General features: G+C 33.2%; 1 protein-coding gene across 1 annotated transcript; it reads left to right on the plus strand.

The window, feature by feature from the left end:
• Positions 1 to 2,241: 2,241 nt before the first annotated feature.
• On the plus strand, positions 2,242 to 3,764 carry LOC132753775 (acetylcholine receptor subunit delta-like). Its single transcript, XM_060744299.1, has 2 exons — positions 2,242 to 2,385; positions 2,982 to 3,764. Exon 2 carries the CDS (start codon positions 2,988 to 2,990, stop codon positions 3,720 to 3,722), a length of 735 nt encoding a protein of 244 aa, XP_060600282.1. The 5' UTR covers positions 2,242 to 2,385; positions 2,982 to 2,987; the 3' UTR covers positions 3,723 to 3,764.
• The last annotated feature ends 14,262 nt before the right edge of the window (positions 3,765 to 18,026 follow it).

Raw genomic sequence — 18,026 nt, forward strand, 5'->3', positions numbered from 1 at the left:
ATCAGTTTAAACCCAATTTCCCTGGACATTTATTATAAGAAGTGCAAACTAATAATTATTTGATCGAAGAGATGGGACGTTATGCGATACATTGTCAAACAGTTGTCTGAATACTCCTGTTTGAATAGGTTCATTTTATCAATCTGATCATATGCTAATCAAATGCTCGAAACTGATAGAGATTTATTCGCTGTAAAGGGGAAAGCCTTTAAGGGTTTTAAAATTTATATTTTTGTTTAATCCCTGTCTAGGGGTTTTACGGATTTTGTATTTCTGTCAACCCAATGAATTAAGTGAAAAAAACAGAGCCCCAATTGGGAAAGAAAAGGGTTTATTTTTGGGAATCACAGGGTATGATGATTTTTCTACATGGGTTTAAACAGATTAGGGGGGAAAATCGTTTTTTAAACCTTTGGGCCACGGGAAAGTTGTCTCTAGCAAGCCTGTTAAATTTATAAAATTTAATAATAGAAACGTAATAAAAATTGGATTTTTGGTTCCAATAAAATTTAGGCATACCCAACAACGCTTTTGACAATTTTAAAAATACTTAATATTTAAAATATTTCTGAAAATATTGATCTAGAAATAGATGTAAGTAGTGAACGCACGCGAAAATTGATAATTATGAGACAATTTATCGGTACAAGTGACCCGGCAAATACGTATTTTACTATTCCGACGCAGTCTCTTCATGTTTTTTCCGTCAGTACTGCTGTTTATCACACACCCGTGTCGATTTTGCGACTCCGTACAAATGGTATTGCACGACCGTGTCGATATTTTGACGTGACGTCATTTGCGTTATATAAACACTTCAAATGGTCTTTATTTTTGGTATGTGATAAACAGAATATTACATTCGTGTAAGTTCATTACTAAATATATTGAACTCGTTGAATAGAATAATATTATGCTCGCCAGAGGCTCGCATAATAAAATTTTATTTTCAACTCGTTCAATAAATTCAGTATTAAACTTACACTCATTTATTATCCTTGATATGCTGAAATATTCCTTTTTTTATAAAGATAGAATTTCAGATTCGTTTTCTAACCCGTATATTTTTTTCCTTTAAATATTTTAATAAAATGCGTTTTGCGTGACAAAACTTAATACGCTAAAAACATATATTCAAAACAGTTCTAATACTTTTAATTATCGCCTTTTTTATTTACTAGGGAGATGTATGGAAACCGGATGTTGCACTGAAGAACTCATTCTTGGAGTATAAGGAACTAGGAGTTTCGTCCCTGAACGTTCTCGTCTCATCTGATGGATACGTTGAATGGTATCCGTTTCAGGCAAGAAACTCCTATTAATGAGCCGCGTCACGACAAAACCAACATGGTGCGTTTGCGATCAGCATGGATCCAGACCAGCCTGCGCATCCGCGCAGTCTGATCAGGATCCATGCTGTTCGCTACTTGTAATAGGGTTTGTAAGCGAACAGCTGGTCGCAAACGCACTATGTTGGTTTTGTCGTGACGCGGATTTATAAACGTATTGGAAATTTATGTTTTGATTTCTCGGGGTCCGTACAATCATTACCTGAAAGGGCGGATTGACCCTCATTAAGCCTAGAATACATACATGTTTTGATTTAAAAAAAACAATGATAATTTTCTAAATTTTCAAACCATGGCGATAAGATTATTCGTCCTGCCACAATAATTTTGAGAGGGTATAGAGTACAATCGAATGCATGGATTTAATTTTCATACAATAAAGACAGTATTGATTAGGACCATACAATTATAAAGAAACTTGAAGCATGAATAAATAGACTCTTACAATCCTATCTGTATTATTAAGTTTAGTAAACGATTTATAAAAGAACCAATTTTGTTTAATTTGATATCCTGTTCTATTGTCCATTTCCATTCTTGCGATGAGTATTTGGGCATTTAATTAATTTCAAATAAAGTGGTTTTTAGTTATTTATCAACATGATATATAATGATATTTGAAACATGATAGCAGAAAACGTTATATTGAACCTTTTAGGCATGACCATAAAGGATATCATTCTACAGAAACAAATACATGTATATTAAAAGGTATTAAAGAACGGTGCATTCGTTATTTTATAGATACACGAGAGTTTTCATTAGCTGAAATGTTTTTTTTTTTGTTTTTGTTTTTGTTTTCAAATAAGATGCTTCCTTTTACATGTGCATCGTGTTTTCAATTTTTTTTCCTGTGGTTTCACTTGTAAGTTCGAATTCATGATATTTTATACCTTCTTTTTATCATTAAATCTTTTCTCTCAATAAACCTTTTCAGGTTTTCCAATCTACGTGCTCCGTAGACATCACATATTTTCCATTTGATACTCAAGAATGCAAATTAAAGTTTGTGGCTTGGAGTTATTCAACGTATGAGGTAAAACAATATTTTAGACCAACTTTTTTGCACATCTGACTGTTTCAACTACCTGTGTATTTTTAATGAACATCAGAACTCTCTGCAGTAGCTATGGTTTTAACCTTTAAGCTGATTGGGCCAAACGTGATTAACCATTGCGACAAGTATAGAGCCGCCTAGCCGGCCTGCACACCCGTACAGTCTGACCAGGCCTGAAAATATATAATATAAATTAATGGTTACAAAAACTATGTAAAATGGAAATATTTATGCAGCAAATTCAGCAGGTAAAACGTTAATGTTTCCTGGAAATATTACTGTGACCTTCAACGGAAAGGTAAAAGATACAAGCACTACCGAGTCACTGAAAGCTAGGGTTAATGATTGTCATGAATGCTTAATAAGGTCATCCTTCTCTTAACGACACTCAAGTTCTAATCAAAACGTTGAATCATGTTGTCTTTAGATAAAATATTGAAAATGTGGGTAGAATCTGAAATTGGTAAAACTAGCCTAAAGAATGGTTTTCAAGTTTGATGTGTTAAGCGCGCCTGTCAGGTTTTGCATAACTGACTTTACTAAAGTGATATATAATTTGTATGGTTGTATTCTAGGTTAATATGGACAGTGGAGACAAAGGGATAGAGTTGGAAGAGTATGAATCAAACTCAGAATGGGACGTCATTAACACAAGTTACTCGGTGAACTGGGAATCCGCGGAGTCTTCTGTTGTATTCAGCATCAAAATCAAAAGAAAACCACTTTATGTCCTTCTCTCAGTGATCATGCCAATAATTATGTTGGCAGTTTTGAACATTTTTGTATTTGTCCTACCTTGTGATAGTGGCGAAAAAGCTAGTTATTCTATAACAGTCTTCTTAGCTTTTGCGGTATTTCTGTCTATAATTTCTGCAACCTTTCCGGAAAACTCCGAAGTGGTCGCTTTATTTTCTGTCTATCTTATTATCCAGACGCTACAGAGTACAGTAATTACACTCATTGCTCTAGCTCTTACTCGATATGCTTCGTTCGATGGTCTAGGAACACCTGTACCTCATCAACTAAAAGTTTTTCTTAATGTCATCACCTGCAAAACCTGCTGCGCGAAATACATTCGTAAAAATCAGGTTACTGATATTGAAATTAATGCTGAAAAGGCTACAAAAAAGTCAAATGGGAAGTTAGACAACAAACACTTTATTCTGAAGAAAAATGAGCAGAATAGTGATCACCAATCTAGATTTAATACCTGGAAAGAAGTTGTTAACAAGCTTGACGTTATATTCTTTGTTTTCTTCACTTGTGTTCTCATTATCCCCACTCTTCTCTTCTTTGTCATATCTGCCACAAAATAATTGAAGATTTTTTAATATACTATCTAATGATTCAAGTATTTTAACATATTTTCTACTTTTTTATATCTGAAACAAAATGAGTTAACGTTTTAATACATTTGTTACTGTTTCATAAAGTCAAAATTGTTTAATGTTTTTAAACTCATGACAACATTCTTTGTCCAGAATCAAAAATGATAATCAAGATTCGTATTTGAAGTTACTGACGAACTCCTGAATTGTTGAAAGCGTATGTTGAAATATATCGTAGCCTTTAAATAAAAGAACAAAAGAGCAAATATAAATTGAATATAAAGTTTAAAAATAGATTATCGTTTATCATTTTAGTGATTAACCTGTCCGTGCCCTGTCCTATTTTTGTTTGGGGTCCGCCTGGGCTCTTGCCGCTAGTTCTTGTTGCTGCGTCGTGTGGGGGTTGAGTTCATTGAACGCCGCCTTTCCTTGTTGATCTTGTTTATCATATTTTACATTTGAAAGGTCCTTATTCGGGAACTATATTAGTTTTTTCCCCGATCTTCTACTAATGAACATCAGGTTTTTGTATGTATATAGCAAAAAAGAAAACAATTGGCGTGCCGTCACAATATGATCGACGTCGCAGTAAAATATACCAAACGCGTGTTTCTTTTGACCCACTTGAATACTTATAACTTGAGTTTAAATACACGTATCAACATGAAAAAAGTGCAAATTTAAGTTCAGCCAAATATCTAAAAACTGATAAAACAATGAATTTAATCAGATTCGTGCTGCTAAAAAAAAACATAAAATAAAACGATAAAAACATGAAAAAAATCAATCTTGACACCATGTCTTTTGCAATTTGCCGAAAGTTAGGAACCATGTCCAATAGCATTTATGGGGTACCTTCCACTTGTGTACCTGCTCGTGACGACATGAAGCGGACCGTCTTCCTTACGATTTGCCATAATGCCGGCAAATAAACACATCAGAATATCCGATTCCTGTATAGATATTGAATTACTTAATATGGTGTAATGAAGTATTTTACGATAACATATGCGCAATATTAAAATTTAAAATATACAATACATGTATATATTCCATAGATATACGTTAACATGCTTTTTCGTTTAAAGGAACACCATTTTCTGCGTCTAAAATACAAAAAAAAAAAACAAAAACAAAAATACACAAACAAAAACAAACAACAACAACAAATAAAAAAACAACAACAACAAAAATAAAACAAAAAAACCCCCAAAAAAACAACTGACTCTATTTCCAAAATAATTGTCAAAACGGTATGACATTTTATGTATGTAATTGAAACTGATATTTTGCTGGTGAAATAAATTCTATATATTGTACATGTTTGTATTTTATTTTGGTATTGTGAATACTTTTAAGCCGATGTACACGTGTGTTATCAAAGCAGAATACTATTAAGATGAGAATTTATAGCAAGCAAACTGAATTCATTCAGTTTAAAACTTCTTCCTACTTTTCATTTTCAAATATCATATTTGTATAATTTCAAAGACAGGAAGCGAGAAACAAGCATAATTAAATGAAAAAATTTACGAAATAGGACAGGCAATAAAATCGTTCGGCCATTGTAAACATTAAATTTCGTTCGACCATTGTACTCGTTTTTGTAAAAAGATGCACAACTTCGTTATGAAACTTTACAAAGGATGATATTGTTCATGACGGACAAACTTGCAATTGTGTAAAAGATGTCAATGCTAATTTTGCTCAAAATGCTTTTCTTTTACTGAAAACAACGCATTTTAGTACATGTGAGCCCACTGTACTCATCACCTAAACAAGTTTTTCGACTTTCAGGCCTTAACAGATAGAGCTACAAAGTAACCAACGTGGTTTTTGTATTTTCTGATCGCAAGATCAGTAAATACATAGCTAACATCCACGGTCTAACACAAATTTTCCTAACAGACCTAACAACGCAAAGTAGTTCTCACTCAGAACTGCTTAAAAACCAGCAATTTAAAATAAAGAATAATTTTTAATGTATGCATTTAACGAATTACAGTGCATTAAAAGTTTAGAGTAGTCAATAGAAATATGAGGTTACAATCACAAATTTCGCGTATGAATATCTTTTTTACCCAATGAAAAATGTTCGGCTATTTCCGTAAAGCTTCGGATTATCATGAATATCATTTTAATCAATGAAAATGCTATTTTAGCTATGTCGATTACCGAATACTCCAGAGCGTAGTACACAATCGAGTAGTGGAATATATACATGTCGGACTGTTTTGGCGAGAAGATTTTCGCTAAATTAGTGTTAAACAACAGGTTTATCGTGAACAAAATACCTCGAAATTAATAAGGATTGCAAACACGAAATGGAAATTCTCAATTTAGAATTACATAATGTATTCGTTTTTATTCAAGGTACATATGTATTACTTCGCCGTGGTGCAGAGGTAAGCGGTCTCGTTGAGGGTGTGAGAGGCCTATGGCTCAAATCCTAGTCGAGGCAATTCTATTTTTTTTTCATGCAAAATTCCATATGTATCAATCTCAAACTGTTATAGAAGAAAATCAAAACGCTGTCGCTGCGTAAGATGAATTATAGTATATAAAAATAAACTTATACAGGAAAGTACATACAGATAGTCAGTATGATTTAGATTGCAAAGATCAGAAAATACCATAGAGCTGCAGCCCTTTGATTATACAGGGGTTCCGTGCGACCTAGTTTTACATATATATATATAATATTAACTGTATGCTTACCTCAATTTCACTGCTTTTACCGAGCGTTTAAGCCGCCTTTTTATGAGCCCATTGTACGATTTTGGTCACGTGATCATCCGCAGAGTATATATCAAAGCGGGATAAAATTTTTGCAAGGGAAGGGAAACAACACGCACTATTAACACTTGCAGAGTTTTCGCCCCGACAACACATTCCTGATTATTGTGCACAATGATAATGTTATTTACATATAATTACCAAATACATGTTTTATTCTAATATGATTGACATATATTAGGAAATCACGTGTCTTACTTTAACACTATTTGATATCAAACGACTATAATTTTGTTGTTATAATTTTAATGTCGAATAAAAGTTAGGTTATGTTATGTTATGTTAGATAAAAAAAACACGCTAATCAGCGGGGAGCAGATTAAATTGTAAAATGGCGGGCTGTGAAGCGAAATACAACATGTATTTATTGATACGTGACGCTAATGAGCATCGCGTTCATACCATAGGTTTGTCTTGAATAAACTGATATTTAGAATAAACCAGAGAAGGGAACAATTATATTAAAACGTTGCATATGTGTTTAACATATTATCATTTTCCGGGTATGTATGAGATGGGTCACCGTGTAGAGAAGTATATGAAGGTTAATGAAGTATTGTAAGTTAAGTACGAGTATTCTACAGACGGCATCAATACATGAATCGTAAAGTTTGTTAATTGAAGTGACCTATATACTCGGACTGCATGAAAGTTTCACAAGCTTTACGTTTTATATTAGTCTAATGAGGTATTTGCTAGTAAAAATTTTGCGCAAGAACAATGGACAGGAATTGGTGATAAACAAATAAGGTATGTGAATGTGAGACTGACAAAATGCACACATAAAATAAAGAAAATATGAGAACAAGAGTGTGCTAATATCATTAAGTAATTAATGTGCAGTAAGGATTAAAAGGGACATTGTTGAAGATTTTATAGAATCAAGTTATTTTTTGTTTGAAACGGTAGCCCATTGTATTTACCTCACTTGCACATTTGAAAAAAGGTATTTTCAGCATTTGATAACTTTTATTCCAACAAATTCACAAAGTTCAACTGTAACTGTCTATTTCTAGTCGAGTGTAACGAAGTCTGACAAAGTTTAAACAATCAGCACATGTATAATGAGTTTTAACTTTAGTCTCTTATAATACACATAACAAAGCTTTTATCACATATCTAAAAATTTAATAACTGCAGCCAATAGCAGTGCCCCTATGCCCAGTCCAGTAAGTATCGTCTTTACTACTGCAAATGACGACCTATTATACCATCTACCGCCCGGCTCACCTCTAACTTTAATGTCGTTACCGTCACATTTTGACGTTAGACGAAAATAAGGAACACTTGTTGTCTGCACGACCGGAATTTTACGACATTTATCAAGTCTTTCCAAATGGCGAAATACCCAAAGTCTTCTGTTATCCCACGTGATCCAGCGTCCGTTGTATTTTGTGACCGTGATAGAGTCGATATCATATATTGAAAGCCTGTTAAAAAACGAAATTGAAGTTATTGTTTTTTCTATGTTACGTTAACTGCCAATTTGTTTGTGTGTAATAATTTTCCTTCATACTGTTAAATTTTTCCCTCGCTATATAGCTGTATATTGCTATACGTAGACGAGTTGCTAACTGCGTATCAAATGACATGAAGCTATCTAGAAGGCAACGGTGTCACACAAAAACGTTTTTGTTATAACGACCTAAACTCAATTATATACTCATTTTACTACATAGATTTAGTAATAAGATGAGTTGTGTTTCACGAAGTTTTTGTTTGTGTGTGAAACTTGGGCCAGTAATTCAGATGTCCGCCTGTGTCTGATATTATGCAGAGTTGCTTAGTGATCTTTACAACGACGTTTTGACTATTATAAATTATTTAACAAATATACACTGGTATAAATGTTATAATTGTATCAAGCTATATATCTGCCGCCTGCATTTTACAAAATTTGGTTCTAATTTTGAAAAGAATAATTCCAAAATACATCTATGAAAGAAGTATGTTGATATGGTTTTCTTATGATCGAATGATGTACAAACTAATTGCTTAAAGGTTAGACTCCTACTTAAAATATCAACATCATTTTATGTTCAGGAACATTTTATTTGCTCTGTTTACGTACATTACTGTTTTAAATAACTCTTTCGAAAATCAATCATGAAGTTATGAATACAACATAATTTTACCGTTTTGACATTTTGTAAACATAATTAAACATACCATAAAACATTTTAATCGTTAAGATTACCTACCTCCCTTCTCATAAATCATCCGAAGTCTCGCCTATTTGTATATAGGGAGAAGAAAAATGATTGTTTATACTACTCTAAGAATAGTATATATCCGACGGTCGCAACATTAGAGACATCTTTACTATACTAGACGCGGTAGGATGCAATTATACCTGACTTAAGATTTATAAACGCTATAAATTTAAGTTCCCTTTCCGATAACACAGATAAGAGCAATTTTCTGAAAATGCAAATTGCAAACGAAGGTAGTTGTAGTGATGAACATAATATAATTCATTTTTCAGAAAATGGTAGGCATGTTACATGTAGTAAACATGTAATTGGACATTTGTTTTGTATATGTGTTTATGTGTTTCATTTATTACGTTTCAGTAGATACTAGTATCTTGACATTTTCCTATTAACAAACAATATTAAGTTTGTATTTAGTGTAATAAAAAGGATGTCCCCATATTTTTCAAATCAAATATCTAACTATGTCTCGAACACCACTCCCTATCTTTACTAATAGTCACCGCAAAATGAGTTTCATCCAACCCCAAGCCAGTAGTTAGGGAAGTCAATGAACGGATTTAACTTTTTTTTTATTCTAAAACTTTGCTCATGAATTTGATTTCATTTTTTATTAAAGAGACTCCACTGAGGTCTAAATGCCTAAAACATAAAATTTGAAATATATAGATAAAACCTGGAAACTTAACACTGAACAGATAATGAAGAAAAACACTCATAATTAGTTTGAAAATCAATATAAATTTAGTACGTTAGATAGTAAATTTACGTTTCTTAGCTACCCAATTGAAACCCCATCTCAGATAGACCGACGATATTGTCTCATTGCCGACACTCTTCGGATTGCATATGACTGTTAATAATGCTTAGCATATATCACCGTAACATTTATATGACTGATCGTTTTTACTCTTGACAAATCCTTTACTGATAGGTATTTTAATGTCGCATTAAAAATATAGGTGGGATTGAAGTTATCACCGCAGTGAAAATAAATGAAGGTTGTATTCTGAGTCAGTAAGAAAATTTAGCTCGCTAGTGATCCCCTTAATCAATATAAAATTGCTTAAAATGTTCTATTACCTAATAGTTTGGCTTGATGCGGTATCAGTGTACGTCCTGATAGAGTTTGTCAGAAAAGAAAGAAAGAATGAAAGAAAGGTAGATAGGAAAATAGATTAAAAATGCCTTTTTTTGGTAAATGATGATAGTTATTACACTCTTCCAAGTTAGTTTGAGATGCGAATGACAAAACCAACGTAATGCGCATCCGTGGTCTGATCAGGATCCATGCTGTTCGCTTACAAACCCTATTACAAGTAGGGAACTGATAGCGAACAGCATGGATCCTGATCAGACTGCGCGGATGCGCAGGCTGGTCTGGATCCATGCTGGTTGCAAACCCCACTATGTTGGTTTTGTCATGACGCGGCTCATATTATACCTATATTATACCTATATTATACCTATAGTTTACACTAAATTGTAAATTCATGTCAAGTACCGGTAATAGTGTTTTTGATAATGCAATAATGTCGTATGGGTTATTTCCCATTATTAGTTATTTTGGTGTACACGATATGTTTCATTTTGCTGCAATGATCCGAAAGCGTAATAGCTTAACTTATTAAATTGTTATTTTTGAAACATGAAACTATTATCGGACCTGTCATTTTCAAGAAATTAAAAAACCGAAAAAAAACGGAATATTACGGTGTTCCGTTAGTATCGCGAAAAGTGAAAACAGACGAGGACGAAAACGAGAAAACACGAACGGACGAAAACGAGAAAGTACGATAACGAACAACGAGTACTCGACAAATTGAAGTCGATACTTACTACGTTTTCGTCATCGTGTCTTCGCGTTTCCGTCTTCGTCACTTCCTGTTTTCGCGTTGTTTTTCCCGTGTTACATGTCAGTATAATTATTTAGAGGTACACTGATTAGTCCATACTTACTCTCTGTCTACAACATTAAATGACACAATATATTCTTTATTTTATGCTTTTCAATGGATTACTGATTTATCCGTGAAAATTATATTTGATAATTTCACAGTGAAAATTATCAAAATATAATTTCACTTTTTTCAATGACAAAACTACTTTTTTAAGATTTTCCCCATGAGGTACCTCAATTTTATTTTTACTGACAATATCAGGCTGTTAAAAAAAATAGCAAAGCTGAAATAGATAAATAACTTAAATGTCAAAAGTAATAAACTTTATAAAGAGATAAAACTTACTTCTATTCCTTCAAATTCCAATCACATAATTTCGTCTCTAAATTTTTTTGTTTCGTTTTTACAGTCTGAAAAATACATTCCTTCCCCATGCTAAACTGCTCTTGATGACATTTGGGCATATTAAAGTATCCTACGAGCAATAACTGCCGTATGCTTTATGAAAAATTGAAAAGCATTGACAGCCATCACTCGTAAAATAAGTAAAATAACCCAGCGTTCCTTACAATCATAACAATGCCTTAGCAAGCTTCCAAGTTTTCCATTTTCCTAGCTCCTTTTCTGAATGTTTTCACTTCTGTCAACACTTATTTTTTGTCTGTTACAATCCTCAAACAATTTTTCTTTCTTTTAAAAAGGTGTATGACTAACACATCCAAATTATATCCTTCTGAATCTTACACAATTATTTTCCTTCCATGAAATACACAACTTTAAAAAATGGCTGCCGCTTACATTTTACAAAGCCAGGTCTAATATAAATTCGCAGTAAGTAACAGAAATATGGATGGATGGTTGGACTTTTTCTCCTACAAGAATTGTTTGTTTTTATTATTAAACAGGCGATCATTCATATTCTTTTAATAAAATGAATAAATATCACGGTCATTTAACCTTGATTGGCGGACTTATTTCTCAGCTCAAGACTTCTTGTTTTTAATGAGAAATTCCCTCTAAATGGGGTTCTCAATGGGGAAAACAGATTTTAATATTAACGTTAAAATTATGGAAATTTCGTTTTAACTTGTTTTAAAGCATAAAATAAAAAGAAATTTTGTCTGTTTGTTGTGTAAGATGTAATTTTATTTCATCTCGTGAACTTTAAAAACAGTATTCTCACTCGTTGCTACGCCACTCGTGAGAATACTGTTTTTAAAGCCCACTCGATGAAATAAAATTTCATCTTACACACAAACAAACAAATATCCTCTATATCACCATGATGGGGTTCAGACATGTCATCTGTTTAATATTTCATAATTACTTTTCTTCTTATTTTTTAATTATTTTTATGATAAAGATTTAAAAACATTTATTTTTGGAGTTTAAGACATTTGCTTTTATTCTGAAGCAAAGAAATAATTGGGGGTCACCGACTTCGTTTCGAAACACCTATCACTGAAATTGATAAATAAAAAATTGATATTTTGTTATGACTCAGGGAAATTAATATTCATTCAATTTAGTATTATAAGAGGGACATTGGAATTGTGGCAACAAAAAAAATGTCTGCCTCTCAACACAGGGACCATGAGGATCAGAGCTACTGAAGTCACAACAATGTTTCTTTCTTTCATGTGACACAAGTACTGGGTATTAAAGGATGTGGACACTAAAGTTGTTCCAAGTGACGATTTTCAAAGTATTTAACCTCCTTTGTCCCATGAAGTTCATGACTGATATATGAAACATTCCATCCCTTCACTTTCATATAACAAGCTTGATAATTAACAAATTGCTTATGGTACGTGACCTTGTATCTTTCTTAGACGAAAGTCAGTTTCGAGTTTACAAAGTGTCGTCGTGATATTTCCTGGTCACAAATGCCTTAGCAGAAAACTTAATCAATTTGTTTTAAACAAATTCGACATTGTTTTCAATAATAAGGGTAATAAGGGTCGTGTTTTGTTTTGTTGTTGTTGTTTTTTTTTTAATTCAAGATTGTGTTTTGGAATATTGGATAACATCGAACTGTACTTCCTTATGTATAGTTTGTCGATATCTAAGAAATATTAAGTACCTGTAATACAAAAATATTTCTAAAAAATAATGTATCAATTTCTAAACCTTTAAAGTTTACCTTAGTTTGTAAAATATTTATACACTGAGACCATTTGTAAAATGTTGTTTGAACTATGATACAAATATAAAGAAATACATGAATAGATAGCCGAAGAGAAGAGAAGAGAAGATGAACTAATAAGCAGAATCAAAGAATATCAAATTTTAGTTTATCATCATGAAGATATGTCCATTACTACATGTCTAAAGATGTTGAACGCGGAATAAAATTATTGTTTATTGTACAAACGAGGCACATAGACACCAAAAATCACAAAAGTGTAGGAAACTTTGATACTTATTTAGACTGTTAAAAAAGTATTTATAGAAAAAAAAATATAAATTTCGGGATTATTTCTTTACATGCATTAAATCAGGAATGATTAATTATTTTATAGTGCCAGTGGTCGACCGGTTTAGGTCGTTCACTTTTATCAGGTACGTATATTTTTATATACGTACCTGCTTTTATACACTTTCTCCTCATCACTCTGCCAGTTGATTCTTTCACGTCTGGCAGTTATCCAGAGGACATTCGGAATGCCGTTGGTTCTACTCAGGTATCCCGCCTTCACCTGAAACGAAGGGACACCTTAAGTCTTTCTTTAGCTAGAAAAACCATCATTATGACAGTGACTGAAATACGCGGAGGCACATAAATGCATATTAACTATAGTTAAAATTTGTATGTTTTGGAATCAGTATACTACTACTACTACGTACTACTACTACTACTTATAATAATGATAATAATAATAATAATAATAATAATAATAATAATAATAATAATAATAATAATAATAATAATAATAATAATAATAATAATAATTATTATTATTATCATTATTATTATTATTACTATTCACCAGTAACTGATTATTAATTCTGATTTCTTATGACAATCATCATCGGATGATGTCAGTGTCGGAGAATGTTAGTAATAAAATCTGTTTACTAATTCGCAGATCAATATTAATATACACTAAAATGAATTTGAGCTGAAAAATATTTAATTGATAGGTTAAGGTCGCGCGAGCTAGACATAAATAAATAAAGTAAGCCAGCTCATTTCAAATCCGTTCTTAAACTAGCATTTTACACTAGATTAGGACTTATGCCAGTGGCAAGATCAAGTTAATATAATCGTAAAGAAAAACTGCATATTTTGAAACAACAACCATAGCTTCCTGTTATTCAAAACAAATTGAGATACAAATCCTGGGGTAAGTGTGTTTGTGTGTGTATGTGTTTGTGTGTGTATGGGGGGTCATTTACGCTACAGACAAAGTCCGTCTTCATAGTAAAAGCATTCTTTTATCTTTAGAATAATGGCAAGAGTCTTTGAAACTTCAGTCCTTTATACTTCTTTTCATTATGGCAAAACAGTTTTGCTGCTCTATTATCGCAATACAAATATTTCATATTTACAACATTAGACGCCGTAGTTGCATATTCAATAATTGTGCAGGGAATCTGACACCACATGTGTTATTTATTATTTATCCCCTTGTTTCGTAATACATTAACAATGCACGTCACACATTTTTTCTCTTCTCGAAATCCATAAACATTGTTACCTACCGGCTCCTTTATTAAAAGCGGTCTAGTAAATCACTAACGACCGCTTAACAGGCCTACAAATAGATACCGACCTGTTATTGTTCTATTGTTCTCTATACAAGAAAATATGTGAAACTCGTGCATTTAAGATTAAGCATTACATAATAATCCCCGTATACGTATATCCAATGACTCTGAAATGTTGAAATAATGCAGGAATTATTCAAAAAATAACTCTGAATTGTGCAAATATGGGTGGGGGAATAGGACCAATATATAAAAATTAAAGTACATGTTCATCAAATTAAAAGAAATGAATCAGCGCATACGGCTGGTAGGACATCATATTCTACCTCTCATATGATAGTTTTTGCTTTAAGAAAACCGACCTGACTATCGTTCTTGAGGAAAAGTTTGTGTTTTGCCGATATAACGCACATAAAGACCTTCTTTATAGTTTTCTTTTCGGTATAAACACATTTTACCGAACTATTGAGCTTTATATAATACTAGTTTTCGGCATTTATTTCCACAATTCTGTCAGGTTTTGTTGCACAATCCTGTGTTATTTTAACAATTTTGCATTATGGGATATAAACGATCTTATCAAACATATGAAAAAGGGGGAATGATTCTTATAGAGAATACACCAAAAGAAAAATACATGAAAAAAATAATAACAACAAAAAATACCTAAACAAACAAACTTACAAGACAGTTTAACTACATGTATTATTAGTATTTATTTATATTCACAAAAGCCTGTCACTTACTTTCCTTTGAACATAATCGTACATTTTATATCTAAATTAGGCGGATCATATATTTACCATGAAATTCATTATATATCAAGATAAAGTATTCTACGTCAATACATTTTGTATATTATTTATATGTATACGTATTATATATACATATTACAAAATAATAATCTTACCTTTACCCTCTTTATATCAATGACTTGAAACTCTCACAGGTACTTTTAACTGGCCTTATTACATAATGAAACCCCACGAAAAAACGAGAATATTCAAATAACACCCGATTGGTGCACTTATGAATTACAAGAGTGTAGCGGTTGGTATATTTGAATGGCTTCGGAATGCATTCTTATACATGATAAAGTACATAAATGAAAGGATTCTTGTGATTTATATTGATAGATATTGAGTTATAAACTGATGTTTGGATAGAAACACAAAAAAGCATGTAGGTAAGATAGTTACCGCACTCGGAATAGGTCTGCATAGTATTTACAGACCCGGTGGCCTTTTAAAAACCTCGATCGCTACGCTCTCTCGGTCTTCAAATTGCCACCCGGGTCTGTAAATACTATGCAGACCTATTCCTCGTACGGTAACTATTACATCGGTATATTTAAAAGTTACATAAATTACCATTTTAATAAGCTATATCATGATATTTAAACGTCCCGGTTGAATGAACAAACGTTCGCGTGCCAATCTGTTTGACACTTGCCGCCTGACCAATCCAGTTATTTAAAGGAAGTGTACAATACAAATTGTGTAATATTATGTAATACAGGGGTAATAAAATTTTATCTTTAACACCCTGCTGTTTTAATTTAAATTACTGATGGAAAAGTCGTCTAATGATACCTTAAACAAACCCATGTGTGTGCCCGTTTTGACCATTGAATTATTTCTCCCGCACATTTTCGTAGATCGGTTAAAAAATAAATTCACGTTGTCAGTACTTACCGCCTTAAGTCATCCCAAAATTAATATTTTTGGGTGACACAACATGAAATCGCATCTATTAAAGCCTTAAAGTATGATAAACTGTAGACATCGTTATTGCGTTTTGCCCTACGCAGAATGCGCATGCGCGAAATGCAACATTCGTTGCTATGAAAAATCGTATTGTAAAAAGGTCTATAAGACAGTGGTGACAAGCTCGTTATGGTTAATTACATTAATTGTATCCCGATTAACATGCCAATGTGAAAACCCAGCTTGAAGCTTTTCAATGCACCCCCCCCCCCCCCCCCTGTTCATCTCAGCCTTGCTTAGATAATTTCGTATCCGTAGATCTGCCATTTTGACATGTAATTCAGTTAAAGATTGACAAAAGATTAAATGGAAATTTGCTAAATTTAAAAATGCACATGCAAGTTTCAGGCCATGTTAAGTTTCTTTCTCGGGCTTCCTGTATATAGAATACGTGTCGAAATCTCACAGATTTGTAAGATTTGGTCCTTCGGGATCATTGATGCCAACACTATAAAGTGTTGAGAATTGAGTACCGCTCAAGCCGGTGCTAGGGGGCGTGAGTGATGTTGCACTTATTCATTATCACTCATGTACAGACTCAATCAAACCGAGTCTGCAATTCTTATGTTATTTTGTTGTGATTAATGCTTCCGAGGGATCACTTTGTTTCCAGAATTTTGTATTTCACAACAGCAGGTGTCAAGTGCCGTGTGGCAGCCGTAAAAAGTTGCCCCGTACTTCACTTCAGTGTTGTTATATTTTCTGGTCCTTCGGGATCATTGATGCCAACACTATAAAGTGTTGAGAATTGAGTACCTCTCTGCTAGGGGGCGTGAGTGATGTTGCACTTATTCATTATCCTTCATGTATAGACTCAAACAAACCGAGTCTGCAATTTTCAGGTTATTTTGTTGTGATTAATGCTTCCGAGGGATCACTTTGTTTCCAGAATTTTGTATTTCACAACAGCAGGTGTCAAGTGCCGTGTGGCAGCCGTAAAAAGTTGCCCCGTACTTCACTTCAGTGTTGTTATATTTTCTGGTCCTTCGGGATCATTGATGCCAACACTATAAAGTGTTGAGAATTGAGTACCGCTCAAGCCGGTGCTAGGGGGCGTGAGTGATGTTGCACTTATTCATTATCACTCATGTACAGACTCAATCAAACCGAGTCTGCAATTCTTATGTTATTTTGTTGTGATTAATGCTTCCGAGGGATCACTTTGTTTCCAGAATTTTGTATTTCACAACAGCAGGTGTCAAGTGCCGTGTGGCAGCCGTAAAAAGTTGCCCCGTACTTCACTTCAGTGTTGTTATATTTTCTGGTCCTTCGGGATCATTGATGCCAACACTATAAAGTGTTGAGAATTGAGTACCGCTCAAGCCGGTGCTAGGGGGCGTGAGTGATGTTGCACTTATTCATTATCACTCATGTACAGACTCAATCAAACCGAGTCTGCAATTCTTATGTTATTTTGTTGTGATTAATGCTTCCGAGGGATCACTTTGTTTCCCAGAATTTTGTATTTCACAACAGCAGGTGTCAAGTGCCGTGTGGCAGCCGTAAAAAGTTGCCCCGTACTTCACTTCAGTGTTGTTATATTTTCTGGTCCTTCGGGATCATTGATGCCAACACTATAAAGTGTTGAGAATTGAGTACCGCTCAAGCCGGTGCTAGGGGGCGTGAGTGATGTTGCACTTATTCATTATCACTCATGTACAGACTCAATCAAACCGAGTCTGCAATTCTTATGTTATTTTGTTGTGATTAATGCTTCCGAGGGATCACTTTGTTTCCAGAATTTCGTATATGGATTTATCTATGACAACAATCTGATTTTGAATTGTAATCAGATAAACAAAATACCTAATTAGAAACAAATCCTTTGCAAACTTTAAGTTTTATATATCTGTTGGCATTGGCTGAAGAGACTGTTGTATTTTTACTCTGAAACTTTACTTACCA

This window comes from Ruditapes philippinarum, unplaced genomic scaffold (assembly GCF_026571515.1).
Source record: "Ruditapes philippinarum isolate M1 unplaced genomic scaffold, ASM2657151v2 ctg2776_1_1_1_1, whole genome shotgun sequence".
Lineage (NCBI taxonomy): Eukaryota > Metazoa > Mollusca > Bivalvia > Venerida > Veneridae > Ruditapes > Ruditapes philippinarum.

Bases quoted from the DNA above. Each gene is read 5' to 3' on its own strand.
- LOC132753775 (XM_060744299.1), top strand. From the start codon at position 2,988: ATGGACAGTGGAGACAAAGGGATAGAGTTGGAAGAGTATGAATCAAAC.